Source organism: Bufo bufo, chromosome 9, assembly GCF_905171765.1.
Source record: "Bufo bufo chromosome 9, aBufBuf1.1, whole genome shotgun sequence".
Lineage (NCBI taxonomy): Eukaryota > Metazoa > Chordata > Amphibia > Anura > Bufonidae > Bufo > Bufo bufo.
In genome coordinates, this window is record NC_053397.1 from 14,182,042 (window position 1) to 14,197,199 (window position 15,158).

Genomic DNA, 15,158 nt, shown 5'->3' on the forward strand with positions numbered 1-15,158 from the left:
AAACAAGATATAACATTATAAGGGGTATTTATTAAGACTCTGGTGTAAACTACAGCGAATCTGCCACATATTTTTCGCGCAAAACCGTTGGGCCAAAAATCTCAACTTCCTTAAAGGGGTTGTCTCATTTCAAAAAATTGCCTTGTTAAAGGGGTTATCCAAGATCTATAAGTCTATATGCCTGTGCCCCTCACACAAATAGTACGGACCTCACTCCCCGGCTGTGTGAGGGGTCCGGGCATTACAGCTCTTGGATAACCCCTTTAATACAAGGCACTTCCTAATGTATTGTGATTCTCCATGTTGCCTCCTTTGCTGGCTGGATTCATTTTCCAGCACATTATACACTGCTCGTTTCCATGGTTACGGCCACCCTGCAATCCATCAGCGGTGGTCGTGCTTGCACACTATAGGAAAAAGCACCGGCCTATGGTCCTGCCCAACAGAGAGGCTGGTGCTTTTTTTTCTATGTCGTGCAAGCACGACCACCGCTGATGGATTGCAGGGTGGTCGTAACTAGGGATGAGCGAATTTCATATTTTGAAGTTCGAGTTGCGGACCCATAACGCAATTCCATGACGGAATGCGTAACGGATTGGCTTTAGAGGCTTTCCGTTACTCGTTCCGTCATAATAGAAGTCTATGGCCTGCATAACGGATCCGTCCGGTTTCCGCTACGCAGGAGAGGACTCCAGGACAATGGAAACCGGACGGATCCGTTATGCAGGCCATAGACTTCTATTATGACGGAGTGAATAACGGAACGCCTCTAAAAGGCATTCCGTTACGTATTCCTTCATGGAATTGCGTTATGGTCCGTGGAACACGATTCAGCATATACCCCGACTCGAACGTCAAAATATGAAATACGCTCATCCCTAGTTGTAACCATGGAAACGAGCGGTGTATAATGGGATGGAAAAATGAATCCAGCCAGCAAAGGAGGCAACATGGAGAATCACAATACATTAGGGAGTGCCTTGTGTTAACTTTCTCTACATGATAAATGCCATTTGCTGAAGCGAGACGACCCCTTTAAGCGCTAGCCGTATATGGCCTATTCCCGCTATATAGTAAGGTTAGGTTCACGCTTGTGATCCAGCAGAGAACAGGCTGCCGGAGTTCACCAGATCAGCCTGACCAGATACCGCCGGACCCCACTGACTGTAATGGGATCTGGCCGCTTTCCGATGTCTGCGCCAGACTTAATGAGCCGCCTCTGCGCGTTTTCCAGCAATTTCTCTATGGTGGTTCCTCTGATAATCGCCTATTTACGGTGAATAGGAGAAGTTAAATGTCGCCAGTGTTTGTGGCCATCTGGAGAAGGATTTCACTTCACCCTCCACTTCCAGAAAGTCTCAATGATTCACCTCGCAAAGCGACACAAAGCAGGTGGCGGCTCGCACGACCGGGGAAAGTTTGCCGCATGTTTTACTATTCGGCCTCAGAAGATAAATTTGGAAGCCATTAAACTTATCGAACTTGTGAGAGCAGCGCACGGAGCGCGAGCCACCTAATTGCCTCTGTCTGTATCGGAAATCCTATTGAGCGGGCGGCTGTAATGTATGAAGGCCAGGACGGTGCGCGGAGCCACGGGGGAGGGGCGCTGAAGGCAACAGGATTCTTAATGTCATCAATATTTGATATCATCTCCAAGTAAATGCACATTTCCTGCGCCGGAATTTACTGGCAGGGAGTCGTGGCGGGGTGCGGGCAGTTTCGGCAGAGCCGCATGATGGGCGCAGGGACTATTCTCAGCAGCAATTTGCCCAAAGGCAGAACACATATGAAGCACTTATTAGGCCTCGTGCACACGACCGTATGTATTTTGCGGTCCGCAGAAAATATGGATGATGTCCGTGTGCATTCCGTAGTTTGCGGAACGGAACAGCCGGCCCCTAATTGAACAGTATTATCCTTGTCCGTAATGCGGACAATAATAGGACATGTTCTATTTTTTTGCGGAATGGAAACGGAATGCACACGGACTAACTTCCGTTTTTTTTTGCGGACCCATTGAAATGAATGGTTCCGTATACGGAAAAAAGACGGAACGGACACGGAAAGAAAAATACGTTTGTGTGCAAGAGGCCTTACAGGACGGGCTTTATAATACGCCCACATATGACAATGACAGGCGTGTGCGAAGCGGACGGAACAGAATACAGCGCAGGTTATTAACGGCCGTATAATCGGCGCAGTCTGGTGTCGCCCCGCACCTTACCTATCAGGCAGCCCCGATTTCAGCCTCCTGTACAACGAAAAGTTCTACCATTTTTTTTTTTACACGCTTTATGTTTCACAGCATCTGCTTGCTGTCAGTGAACTGAGACATTATTTCCACCAAGAGGCTGAAAACCAGTCCTTATGTCAACATGGCTGAAAGCGGTTGTGCCAAGTTAAATATATATCCGTTAGCCTCAGGATAGGAGATAAGTGTCTGATCACGGGAACCCGGGGTGCAGTGCTGCTGTATGAATGGAGCTGCCGATCAAGCATGTCCGCTGCCGCTCCATTCATTCTCTATGGGACTGACGGAGACATCAGAGCACAGCGCTCGTCTATCTCTGGTAGCCCCATAGAGAATAAATGAAGTGGCACATATGGGGGCACAGGACCGCCCTTCTCATGGTCAGTGGTGGTCCCACCGATCAGAAGAGCCAATCAATTGTTACGAATCGAATTCAATCAAGACAGCCTCCTTGGGCGGCGAGAGGCTGGCCTTAAAAGACTCCCAGGCAAGATGTGGCACTGCCGCTGTTGCTCTCATTAGCTGCGCAAGCGCAGAGGCTTGTTCTGCTGCTACCTGAGCAGCACAGAACCAACTGTGCATGCACCACAACACTGCCTGGAAGGGGAGCAGCGCATGCACAGGGCCAGCCCCTCACTGCTCTAACTTTGCACGCCCCCTTTTAAGCGCAGGGATGAAGCACGGCTGCAGTACCATTCACCTCCTTCAAACAGCCGATCAGAGAGGGTGTCCCGAGTCAGCCCCCCTCCGCCGACAGTACAGATAGAAAAACCGAATGGTACTTTGTGCTGCGTTGAGTTGGTGCTCTTAAAGGGGTTGTCCGAGGTTAAAAACATGGCTGCTCTCTAGCTCAGGACCCCCTGTCCTAAGGTTCTGTGCAGTATTTCAACTCATCCTTAACAAAAGTGCAATACCAGACACAACCCACAGACAGGTGTGGCGCTGTTTTTGGATGAAAGCAGCCAGGTTTTTCTAATCCTGCACAATCCCTTTAAATGGGACACTCATCCTCTACCCCCCCACGCTAGCCACATGTGAGATCACTCACTGCATCGGGAAGGCAACAGCCAATCACAGCGCTCCGCTAAATTCTGGCTTATAGGCTCCTTGGAATTTTTTTTTTATAAAGTTGTGGTTGCGGCTGCTTCCTCCCAGTGCCGTCCTCTATGGAAGCCAAACGATCTCATTCATGTAAGCCAGAAAGCAAGGCATGCTGGGACGTGTAGTCCTACAGATGACAAGGCAGCACCAAAGAACGGTCCGCAAAAAGCTAATTCCAGAAGGACGCGGATGAGAGCGGACGCATTTCACCGCCATTTCAAAGCAGCACAATTGGCTTCAGAAATGACAGGTTAACCCTTTCCACCAGCACAACCAAGATAATTCTGTACAGTCGCTTTTTCATTTTTTTTTTTTTCGTTTTTCCCCAACAATAGCGGTATAATGAGCGGGAAATTTCATCCCGAAGCCCGATTTAGATCTGTGAACAAAGCGGCTTCCTGTAACAAAGCCAAGTAAAAAAAAAAAAATGCGTTATGAGCATTTCTCTGCGGCCCGGCGCTCGCCGCACAAAGGAGGAACAAACAGAAGGGGCCCCCACCTCCATCTCCTTCAGTACAGGGTGGTCTTCAATGCCAGGGAACAGAACCCGCATGGCGTAAGTGCGGTAGTCCAAGAACGGGATCCCGGCCCCATCCAGGTCATTGGTCAGCTCGTGGATGTCCGTCTGCAGCTCGGCGAAGGCTTTAAGACAAGAAGAGAGATTCCATCAGTAAAACGAGCTCCTCGGAAGAAGCTTCTGACAGTTATCTATGCATGGAACATTCTATGGTAAACAGTGGTTACAATTGTAGAGGCCTTAGTGGGTGACAACCAATAAAGGTACCAAAATAGCTACGTCAGAGGGTGTCAGCCCGCTCCCAAGTGGTCATAGTCCTACTCTAGCACCATATTGCCAGGATCGGTCGGGAAACTCCAGCAAGTGAAGGCCATACTCTACTTTATAAGATAGGAGTAGCCCATTAAGGCGGTTTCTTTGCTCATTAAAAAGTAAGGAATTTGGGAGAGATCACAGGGATATCCTTAGCCTATGGGTAAGAGCCATGAGCGCCAGGCATGCCAAGCAAATACCAAAACCGGCCAGCAGACAGCGCAGAGCCGGGGTGACAATAATGGGGGTCATTCAGACAGTCTATCAGTATTTGGTATATATTGCGTCCCCATTAGTTTCGCTCTTGTTATTTGCGGGAGATGCACAGGCCGCCATTTGCCTTGTAGTGACCATACAAGGCAAATAACGGGCAGTCTCCATTACCGGCCCTGGAGGAGCGCAGGTGACAAGGTGACCGCGTCACGTTCATCAGACACAGATCTATGGAAGGAATTCAATTACATTTATGCGGCAGCGCTGAGAGGGGAACTTTCCGAGCTGTCAGACCCTTAGGGAGGAGGGCAGCGAGTGAGCGGAGATCTCTAATCTGTCCACGGAGCAACTCAAAGGCATAGGATGGGTAGAGATACCACGCCGCTTAATTAAAAGGCCGCTCTTTTATCTGGCAGCTGTAGGATATTACTGATGATCATCCCTGGCATTGCCTTGTCTCTCCTTCCATCTCCAGCTTCATATAGACACTTCAGAGTACATATAGCCGCACACATATAGAACTCGTTCCTTCATCCTCTTTGTACCGCCAACCTCTTGGCCCCTAATTCTACACCCGCTGCAGTCGGCTGGGTTGTGACACCATATTCTGGCTCACAAAAATAATGGGCAATTAAACTGCCTTCAGCAAGTTTTTGCAGACTCCTTGTCCCAGTTTCCTCCACATAATGAGACACCTGGGTGTCTCACCCTCTTCCCTTACTTCCCTTTCATACGGTGGACCTCAGAAGAAGGCAGACTATAAATGGAACCAATGATTTAACTCCCCCCCATTAGTATAACGTAGACCCCCCTCCACCACCATGCAGACTCTAACAACCTAAAGACATCAAAATGAGGCCAGATATCAAACGTGGGGCAGGAGAAGACGGTGCACGACAGATTTCACGGAGAGATTAATGGGCTCTACAGAATCCACACCACTAAATGGACGGCGCTCGATCATTATAAGGCTCAGCCGGCTTTTTTTTAAAACTGGAACATCTGCAAAATGGCGAGATCAACTCTTGGAACATCATTAGAGGATAAGAAAATGCTTGAGGACATCTGAAGGACACATTCCTCAGGAAATATGAACCATCTGTCCCCCCAGTCTACTTATCCCCACTCTATACATTGCTAGATTTACCTTCCTTGCACTCCAAGGCCACCCGGGATTCCAGATTGTCCATCTGCAGCTGGAGACGCTTCAGGGTACGATCTGCATCCCTTGACTTGCGCTTGTAGGCGATGAGGACGATGATGATGATGAGTAACAGAAGCCCACCACCTCCGCCAATGCCAATGATTGCTGGCAAGGTCAGGAGACTATCGGAATAGATCTGCAGGTTCCCAGGTGAAAACTCAAACCCTCCAACTTTGATCTGAAGTGAAGAGACAACATATTACCTCTCGGAAAGACATCTGATGTTCCTGATACATAAGATAAGTGAGTGCATTTGGACTTACTGTCACTTTGTGTTGACCGGTGAGGTTCGGAGACTCACATAGGAGTTGTGTCTCAGAGACTGTTAGTGCACAAGGCGTGTCGCCAATTAACACTGTGTAGTTCAAGCGGAAGTTTCCAGGAACGGTTGGAAGAATGTTCCGACCCTACAGGAGACAGAATTTGTTTTTGAGACCAGGGATGACCTAATATAGAGACTCATTCCACCATGGATAATCTTGGAGTGACTAACCTTGATGATGAGTGGAGAGCTCGGCTTCAGCTCCAGGTTTCCTGAGAGAGTCAAGGACTCAAAAATTGGGTCTGGGTAGTAGATGAAGGTCGTGGTGTTCACAATGAGCAGGGATTGGACATTGTCCATGATAAAACCAATCTCATCTGGGCGATCTCCGTTCTCAGGTGGGGACCTCAATGGGTTTTCAATGGAAGGGGCTAAGCACACCATGGTGGTGTCATTGTAGACTGTGCAGTTCTGGAAGGAGAAGACAAAGAACATCAGAACAAAGTGGACAATACAAGAAACTTTAACTGTTCGGCATCTGTTACACCCATACTGCTGGACTACTGGATGTAACGCATACTGCAACAGGAGAGGGTCATGCCATCCTTATCTACTAGGCATGAACCATCACAAGATATACATTGTCATTCCAAAGGCACTTACATTCTCTCGCTCCACATCACCATATTTTACGCGGATTTTGGGCTCCTTGATGGTGGACAGGTTGACTCCAGTGACTGTGAGAGGCGTCCCCCCACTGCAATACAGAAGGAGGGCAAACAATACAGCATGCGGTCAACCACTAAGCTGTGATCATACCACCTCCTCCGTAACATACGGCGAACATTACCTGCTGATGCTCCACTCTGGCTCCATCTTCTGCACTGTAGGGTCCTCGGTGTAGTTGTATTTGACCATCGTGTTGTGTAGTACTGCCCGGTTGATGTGAATCTGGATCTCAGTGCTCGCCGGGGTCTGCCCTTGTGGAGTTTTGCAGCGAATTTCCTTGGCGGTTCTCCTAAAGACGAAAGACTGAGAGCTTCAGCCGCCGAAAACTCTTAAAATGTCATTAAATCTTATGGGGTTCTTTGAGGATGGTTATAGGGACCATAACCACTTAAGTGCTGGGTAGATAATTATACATGGAAATAAATAATGGCTGTCCAAATCAGAGCACATGGAGGTCATAGAGGAGGAGACACAATTTTGGACTCACTTCTATGCAGTGAGCAAACAGCAGTTCTTGCTCATTTGAATGGCTGCCATCATCAGCACAGGCCAAATCAGTTGTTTATTAGGGGTCTCCTATTCCAGGGACTGACAAACCCTTTAGTCATAGATTAACTACAACTACCACCATGCACACTGCTACTCCCCTCCTTCTATGTCAAAAGTAAATCTTGAAATATTAATGTGATCTATACAGGGATTGGGGCAGCAGGTGATAGGAGGGAAGGGGGCAGCAGGTGATAGGAGGGAAGGGGGCAGCAGGTGAGAGGAGGGAAGGGGGCAGCAGGTGAGAGGAGGGAAGGGGGCAGCAGGTGAGAGGAGGGAAGGGGGCAGCAGGTGAGAGGAGGGAAGGGGGCAGCAGGTGAGAGGAGGGAAGGGGGCAGCAGGTGAGAGGAGGGAAGGGGGCAGCAGGTGAGAGGAGGGAAGGGGGCAGCAGGTGAGAGGAGGTAAGGGGGCAGCAGGTGAGAGGAGGTAAGGGGGCAGCAGGTGAGAGGAGGGAAGGGGGCAGCAGGTGAGAGGAGGGAAGGGGGCAGCAGGTGAGAGGAGGGAAGGGGGCAGCAGGTGAGAGGAGGGAAGGGGGCAGCAGGTGAGAGGAGGGAAGGGGGCAGCAGGTGAGAGGAGGGAAAGGGGGCAGCAGGTGAGAGGAGGGAAAGGGGGCAGCAGGTGAGAGGAGGGAAGGGGGCAGCAGGTGAGAGGAGGGAAGGGGGCAGCAGGTGAGAGGAGGTAAGGGGGCAGCAGGTGAGAGGAGGTAAGGGGGCAGCAGGTGAGAGGAGGGAAGGGGGCAGCACGTGAGAGGAGGGAAGGGGGCAGCACGTGAGAGGAGGGAAGGGGGCAGCAGGTGAGAGGAGGGAAGGGGGCAGCAGATGAGAGGAGGGAAGGGGGCAGCAGGTGAGAGGAGGGAAGGGGGCAGCAGGTGAGAGGAGGGAAGGGGGCAGCAGGTGAGAGGAGGGAAGGGGGCAGCAGGTGAGAGGAGGGAAGGGGGCAGCAGGTGAGAGGAGGGAAGGGGGCAGCAGGTGAGAGGAGGGAAGGGGGCAGCAGGTGAGAGGAGGGAAGGGGGCAGCAGGTGAGAGGAGGTAAGGGGGCAGCAGGTGAGAGGAGGTAAGGGGGCAGCAGGTGAGAGGAGGGAAGGGGGCAGCACGTGAGAGGAGGGAAGGGGGCAGCAGATGAGAGGAGGGAAGGGGGCAGCAGATGAGAGGAGGGAAAGGGGGCAGCAGGTGAGAGGAGGGAAAGGGGGCAGCAGGTGAGAGGAGGGAAGGGGGCAGCAGATGAGAGGAGGGAAAGGGGGCAGCAGATGAGAGGAGGGAAAGGGGGCAGCAGATGAGAGGAGGGAAAGGGGGCAGCAGATGAGAGGAGGGAAAGGGGGCAGCAGATGAGAGGAGGGAAAGGGGGCAGCAGGTGAGAGGAGGGAAAGGGGGCAGCAGGTGAGAGGAGGGAAAGGGGGCAGCAGGTTAGAGGAGGGAAAGGGGGCAGCAGATGAGAGGAGGGAAGGTAGCAACAGGTGAGAGGAGGGAAGGGGGCAGCAGGTGAGAGGAGGGAAGGGGGCAGCAGGTGAGAGGAGGGAAGGGGGCAGCAGGTGAGAGGAGGAAAGGGGGCAGCAGGTGAGAGGAGGAAAGGGGGCAGCAGGTGAGAGGAGGAAAGGGGGGCAGCAGGTGAGAGGAGGAAAGGGGGCAGCAGGTGAGAGGAGGAAAGGGGGCAGCAGGTGAGAGGAGGGAAGGGGGCAGCAGGTGAGAGGAGGAAAGGGGGCAGCAGGTGAGAGGAGGGAAGGGGGCAGCAGGTGAGAGAAGGGAAGAGGCAGCAGGTGAGAGGAGGGAAGAGGCAGCAGGTGAGAGGAGGGAAGGGGGCAGCAGGTGAGAGGAGGGAAAGGGGGCAGGAGGTGAGAGGAGGGAAGTGGGCAGCAGGTGAGAGGAGGGAAGTGGGCAGCAGGTGAGAGGAGGGAAGAGCCAGCAGGTGAGAGGAGGAATGGGGGCAGCACAGCTACTGCCAACCCTGATCTGTGGGCAGCAGCACTGTCGGTGTAAGATGGCTCCTTGTTCCTTGGCAGCAGCTATTGTAATGTAGGAACAGAAACATAAAAAGCTTTTGCTGAACTAAAACTCGGCGTCACACGCTCACCCCGCAAACAGCAGCTATTAGCACTGATAACCACCAATTACCACAGGAAAATATTTAAAGACCCGCTCTATTATCATTCATAATCTAGAAATTATGCACTTGAAATCCTATGGAAGAGAAGCGCAGGCGAAGCCAAAGCGCGGGAGAGAAGCAGCCTGGGGCGCGGCACTTAAACCCACGTCTGCAAGTCACAATGTGCCGCTATCTGAGCGCTTTCTATAGCACAGAACATCCTCCGGCGGACACGCAAGGCAATCGCTCCGCTTACAGTTCACATGCATTTTATGGGTGAAAGCTGCAGGGATCATAGGCATTTCATTAGCAGCAGAACACCTCTATCTGCTGGCCTGCTCATTCGCTACAATGTATCAGGGAGGATAAAATGTATCAGCTGCAGAGGATTGATTAGACTGGATACATTCTAGCAGACCCTCAGCCACATTGCTGCTGTCCGGAAACAGCACCACACCTGGCTCTGTGTAGTATTGCAGCTCAGCCCCACTGATGTCAATGTGGCTAAACTGCAATCATACACACAACCTGTAGACACGGGTGGCGCTGGTTTGGGATAAAAGCTGACCATTTTCTAAATCTGGACAACCCCTATAATGTTTAGTCCCACTATATTTAAGACTTTGAAACATACCAGGAAAAGGCGCAGGGTCGTCCTCCGATGTCTACAGACACATTGCTGCCGGCATTCAGGTTGTTTCCCTCTATGGTTATCCATGTGCCACCAGACAATGGGCCACGGCCTGGGGTCACTCGGTAAAAATGTGGGCTCTGTTAACACAGATTTGTGTCATGAGTTATAGAAGAAGCCAGGCATGACCTTACTGTAATATTTACAACACTGAGGCCGCGACTGCAGCTCTGCTACATATTAAATGTACGGAGTCTGTCACTTATGATTACAGAAAAAGCTGAGAAACTTTCTAAATACATTACTTATCAGAGTCTGTCTCTACTGTGGGATATTAGAAACAGTCAGCAAGCTTGTAGTCCGCCACACGTCTAAGAGGAACTACAATCCAGATAGATTATCCTACTGTAGATGGCTGCCCACCAGCAGAATGGTGAGTGCAGCTCTGGAGTATACTACATGATGTAACTCAGGATCAGTACAGGATAAGTAATGTATGTATGTATGTATGTACACAGTGACTGCACCAGCAGAATAGTGAGTGCAGCTCTGGAGTATAATACTAGATTTAACTCAGGATCAGTACAGGTCAAGTAATGTAATGTATGTACACAGTGACTGCACCAGCAGAATAGTGAATGCAGCTCTGGAGTATAATACAGGATGTAACTCAGGATCAGTACAGGATAAGTAATGTATGTACACAGTGACTGCACCAGCAGAATAGTGAGTGCAGCTCTGGAGTATAATACATGATGTAACTCGGGATCAGTACAGGATAAGTAATGTAATGTATGTACACAGTGACTGCACCAACAGAATAGTGAATGCAGCTCTGGAGTATAATACAGGATGTAACTCAGGATCAGTAAGGATAAGTAATGTAATGTATGTACACAGTGACTCCACCAGCAGAATAGTGAGTGCAGCTCTGGAGTATAATACAGGATATAACTCAGGATCAGTACAGGATAAGTAATGTATGTACACAGTGACTCCACCAGCAGAATAGTGAGTGCAGCTCTGGAGTATAATACAGGATGTAACTCAGGATCAGTACAGGATAAGTAATGTCATGTATGTACACAGTGACTGCACCAGCAGAATAGTGAGTGCAGCTCTGGAGTATAATACAGGATGTAACTCAGGATCAGTACAGGATAAGTAATGTATGTACACAGTGACTGCACCAACAGAATAGTGAATGCAGCTCTGGAGTATAATACAGGATGTGACTCAGGATCAGTACAGGATAAGTAATGTAATGTATGTACACAGTGACTGCACCAGCAGAATAGTGAGTGCAGCTCTGGGGTATAATACAGGATGTAACTCAGGATCAGTACAGGATAAGTAATGTATGTACACAGTGACTGCACCAGCAGAATAGTGAGTGCAGCTCTGGAGTATAATACAGGACAGAACAGCTGAGGTGACTTACCACAAATGAGAAGGACTTTGGTGCAGTGGTCATGTACTCCTTAGAGCAGTCTCTTATGCAAACCTCAACAGTGACATCGCGTGGCGGCATTATTTTAGCTTCTCCAATCTCACAAACAATCCTACAAGTAGAAAACACGGTGAAGCCAAGGGCTGATTACTCTCTACTCTTCTATGCCATCGGCTGCTGACTACAGTGCACTTACTGCTCAGCGCTGATATACTCGCTCTCTATTGGGACACACATGACCTGTCCGACCCTCACGCCAAAGCGGATGTCCTCGAATCTCAGGCCCAGGTTCTCTCCAGTTATAGTCAGCCGTGTTCCCCCTTGTCTTGGTCCGGTCTCAGGAGACAACTTCAAGAGACAAAAACACAGCTATAAAGTACAGAACTGGGATCTAAAGACACCAAAATGTGCAGATTTGTCAGTTACAGTAAAACGCCTTTAATCTGGTAATCATTGCCCCCGACAGGAGCCAGATCTTCGTATATTCCAGATGATCAGATGCTCACACATGACCTGACGCCAGATGAAGGGTTTCTGACACTTTGTATCCATTCAGACAATTCTGTAGTAGAACTAGAACCACCAACCTATCCCATTGCTGTAGGTCAGCATAACCTACTCGCAACAGTCAAGATACCGACCCCCTACCGCGCGGGAACAAGACCTGCCCGTGGCTTTAATTAAGGTAACTGCTTCTTCAGGTGCCGGTGAATAGTTTTCCCTTCTGAACCGGAGTTAGGAAGTGACAGAGTGTCCCGGATTATTGTGCTTACGAGCGAGCGTCCTTTGTCACTGCCGCAGAGACGGTGATGAAGTAGTCATCGCCCCGCTGTGCAGCCCTTTCTTACCGCAGGCTTCTGTGTTTTGTACGTTAATGTAGGCAAGCGGGGGGCTCTTTGTAAAACCACACACATTCCTGTTGAGTTTGAACAGCAAAGTGAAATGGAGTCGTTAAGCCCAAGAACCCGAGAGAAAATGCAAAAGGAAAAAAAAAAATATCGAAAAACTGTAACCCAAGTGGGGCCATGAATATTTCATCATCAGGTGTAATGTGCTAATCTCAGGAGAAGAGGGGATACAGGGGGCAGATGGATATGAGATAGAGGGATATGAGAGAGATAGAGGGATATGAGAGAGATAGAGGGATATGAGAGAGATAGAGGGATATGAGAGAGAGAGAGAGGGATATGAGAGAGAGAGAGAGAGAGAGAGAGAGAGATAGATGGGGGATATGAGATATGGCAATGCTAAAATGTATTTACTGGTAGTCCTGCCAATAAAGCTTATTTGATTTGATTTGATTTAGATATGAGAGAGAGAGATATGAGAGAGAGAGAGAGAGAGAGAGATATGAGAGAGAGAGAGAGACAGATATGAGATAGACAGATATGAGATAGATATGAGATAGATAGATAGATAGATAGATAGATAGATAGATAGATAGATAGATAGATAATGGATAGATAGATAATAGATAGATAATAGATAGATAGATAAATAGATAGATAGATACATTTCTGCTTAAATGGAATAAAGGCATGAGGATATGATGACTCCAGTTTTATTACTTCGGCACATACGGTCACTTAAAGGGACATTAACCTGATACGGGCGCAGGAACAGCACCCATAGAGTTCAGAATGAGGGCAACATCTGAACAGTAAAATTCCTGCTGAGACAATCGGCCCAGGAGGGACTGCAAAACCAGCGTACTGTGCAGGACTGGAGGAGGAGTGACGTCAGGCGAGGACAGTCTGCTGTTCCCTGGTGTCAGCTATTTGGGGCTGGGGTGAGGCTGACTGAGCGTTCTTCAGTGGGGTGATCCCCCCCCCCCCCCGACCACAACCTTATGTCACAGACATTTTATGTAAAAGTCATTTAATTCTGTGGCTAAGGGGAGGGGGGGGGGGGGGGATACATATAAGGCAGACCCCCGTCCTCCGCTTTCCTGGCCACTGTCTCTTTGGCGGGGGAGGAGTTCCTCTGATGAGACACATTTAGTACGATTATTTCCAATAAGGCGGACAGGTGCGGTGTGACAAAGGCGGCATTATGACTGATGAGCGGAGGGGAGGTGGCCCGGCAACACCAATAACAAGCTAATTACGGGCAATTTCACACCAGATTTTGCCTGCCTCCAGAGCGGCCCATCACTCGTCACACACCTGCGGGCTCTAAATGGAATTAATGTCTCCCTGCGCCGGCTGCACAATCTCATTCTGTGGAATTATGGCTCTCGTTACCGATTTGCCGTTGGGAGCAGGAAGGAGGACGGGCGATTTATGAGCGGCCATCTTTAATTACGTTCACTTTAGCCATTATTTTATTTTTAACTTTTCAGAGTGCATCACCCGGCTGCAGACCGCCATCCGAGAGCGGTAATTACACGGAGAATCACTGCTCATGTCCTGACCCTCCTGAGAGGAAAATCCACATAGATATAGATAGATATATGACAATAGTCTGGAACTCCGGCCGCACCGACAATAGACTGGCCTCTTGCAGGCCTTACCGGATTATTAAAACTTTTCAGCCAGGGTGTGACCTCCACCGAAATTAATGGAAACCTTGAAGGGGTTCTCCCATGACTAATGTAAAAATGAGAATCCAATATCATATAGTACATGACTATCTCTTTTTAACAAACCTAAAAAACAGCCCTCTGTACCTCACATGGATCCAGAGATCTCCCCATTCATTACTCTGCTAAATTTCTTTCAGGCTTGGGCGTGTCCTGTCTCAGGGGGCATGTCCTTTCTACTGCAGCTGTTGAAAGCACATCCTGCAACTGCCATCTCAATGAGCAAGACAGAGAAATTAGAAAAAGAGCAAACAGCAGGTGGTGCTGTACAGATACTATATTTTAAATTTTATTTGGTGGAACAACCCCTTTAAGACTAATTTGCATTGCATGTGGACTCACTATTCTAAGTCATAGAGGAACCAATGAATGATGAAGGAACCACAGGAAAGGGAAGGAGAGAGCATGGAACTGAATGTGTGAATTGCAGGTGGGGGACCACAAGACTCCAAACTGACGGAATATAGAAAAAACTTCCTTTTCAAAGTAACGGTAGGAAGGGCAGCTCTGGAGGACAGACGGACAGAGTACAGTACAAGTTGTGCACTGAATAATCCGATTGGTCGGTCGGGAGCGCCGCTGAACAGCCAGGTGGTAGGTCGGGAGCGCCGCTGAACAGCCAGGTGGTAGGTCGGGAGCGCCGCTGAACAGCCAGGTGGTCCAGAGCACCGCTGAACAGCCAGGTGTTCCAGAGCACTGCTGAACAGCCAGGTGGTCCAGAGCACCGCTGAACAGCCAGGTGGTCGGTCGGGAGCACCGCTGAACAGTCAGGTGGTCGGTCGGGAGCACCGCTGAACAGCCGGGTGGTTGGAAGAGCCGTTGAAAAGCCAGGTGGTCGGGAGCGCCGTGGAACAGCCGGGTGGTCGGGAGCGCCGCTAAATGTATCTGTAGGCAAAACTAATAACTAGGCTGAGATGGGGCCTCACACAATGTGATTTCTGGCAAACTACTTTTCCTCTGCTCCAGTGCCAATCTCACCCCACATCTGGAAACAGAGCAGTTGCTAGGGATACATTGTAACAAGTGCAGTGTTCTAAAAGGGGGTTGTCAAGTTAACGCATCCATAGCAACCAGTGTTTCTCAAACAGTACATGTGCCTGAAGAAGGGCCTGACAATACCCCAATGTGGCACAGAATTTTGATATTCTATAGGAGCTGGAAAGAAGGAACAGATTAATCCAAAAAATATTAAATAATGCTTAAATGTGGCCCTTTGAGAACGGACACTGCGGCACAGGCGGGCTTCTCACATATAGAGCAGATCTGTCAGATATTCCTGCAG

General features: G+C 49.5%; 1 protein-coding gene across 3 annotated transcripts in view; it reads right to left on the reverse strand.

Moving 5' to 3' along the window:
- PLXNA1 (plexin A1) overlaps positions 1-15,158 on the reverse strand; it is a 278,496-nt gene that overhangs the window by 27,731 nt on the left and 235,607 nt on the right. For all 3 annotated transcript variants that reach the window (XM_040408573.1, XM_040408571.1, XM_040408572.1), the window contains exons 13-21: positions 11,492-11,643; positions 11,287-11,407; positions 9,849-9,985; positions 6,711-6,878; positions 6,524-6,617; positions 6,092-6,331; positions 5,862-6,005; positions 5,542-5,776; positions 3,852-3,994 (exon numbers count right to left, since the gene is read on the reverse strand). In XM_040408573.1, coding sequence (XP_040264507.1) covers positions 3,852-3,994; positions 5,542-5,776; positions 5,862-6,005; positions 6,092-6,331; positions 6,524-6,617; positions 6,711-6,878; positions 9,849-9,985; positions 11,287-11,407; positions 11,492-11,643 — 1,434 coding nt within the window. The remainder of the gene's footprint in view (positions 1-3,851; positions 3,995-5,541; positions 5,777-5,861; positions 6,006-6,091; positions 6,332-6,523; positions 6,618-6,710; positions 6,879-9,848; positions 9,986-11,286; positions 11,408-11,491; positions 11,644-15,158) is intronic.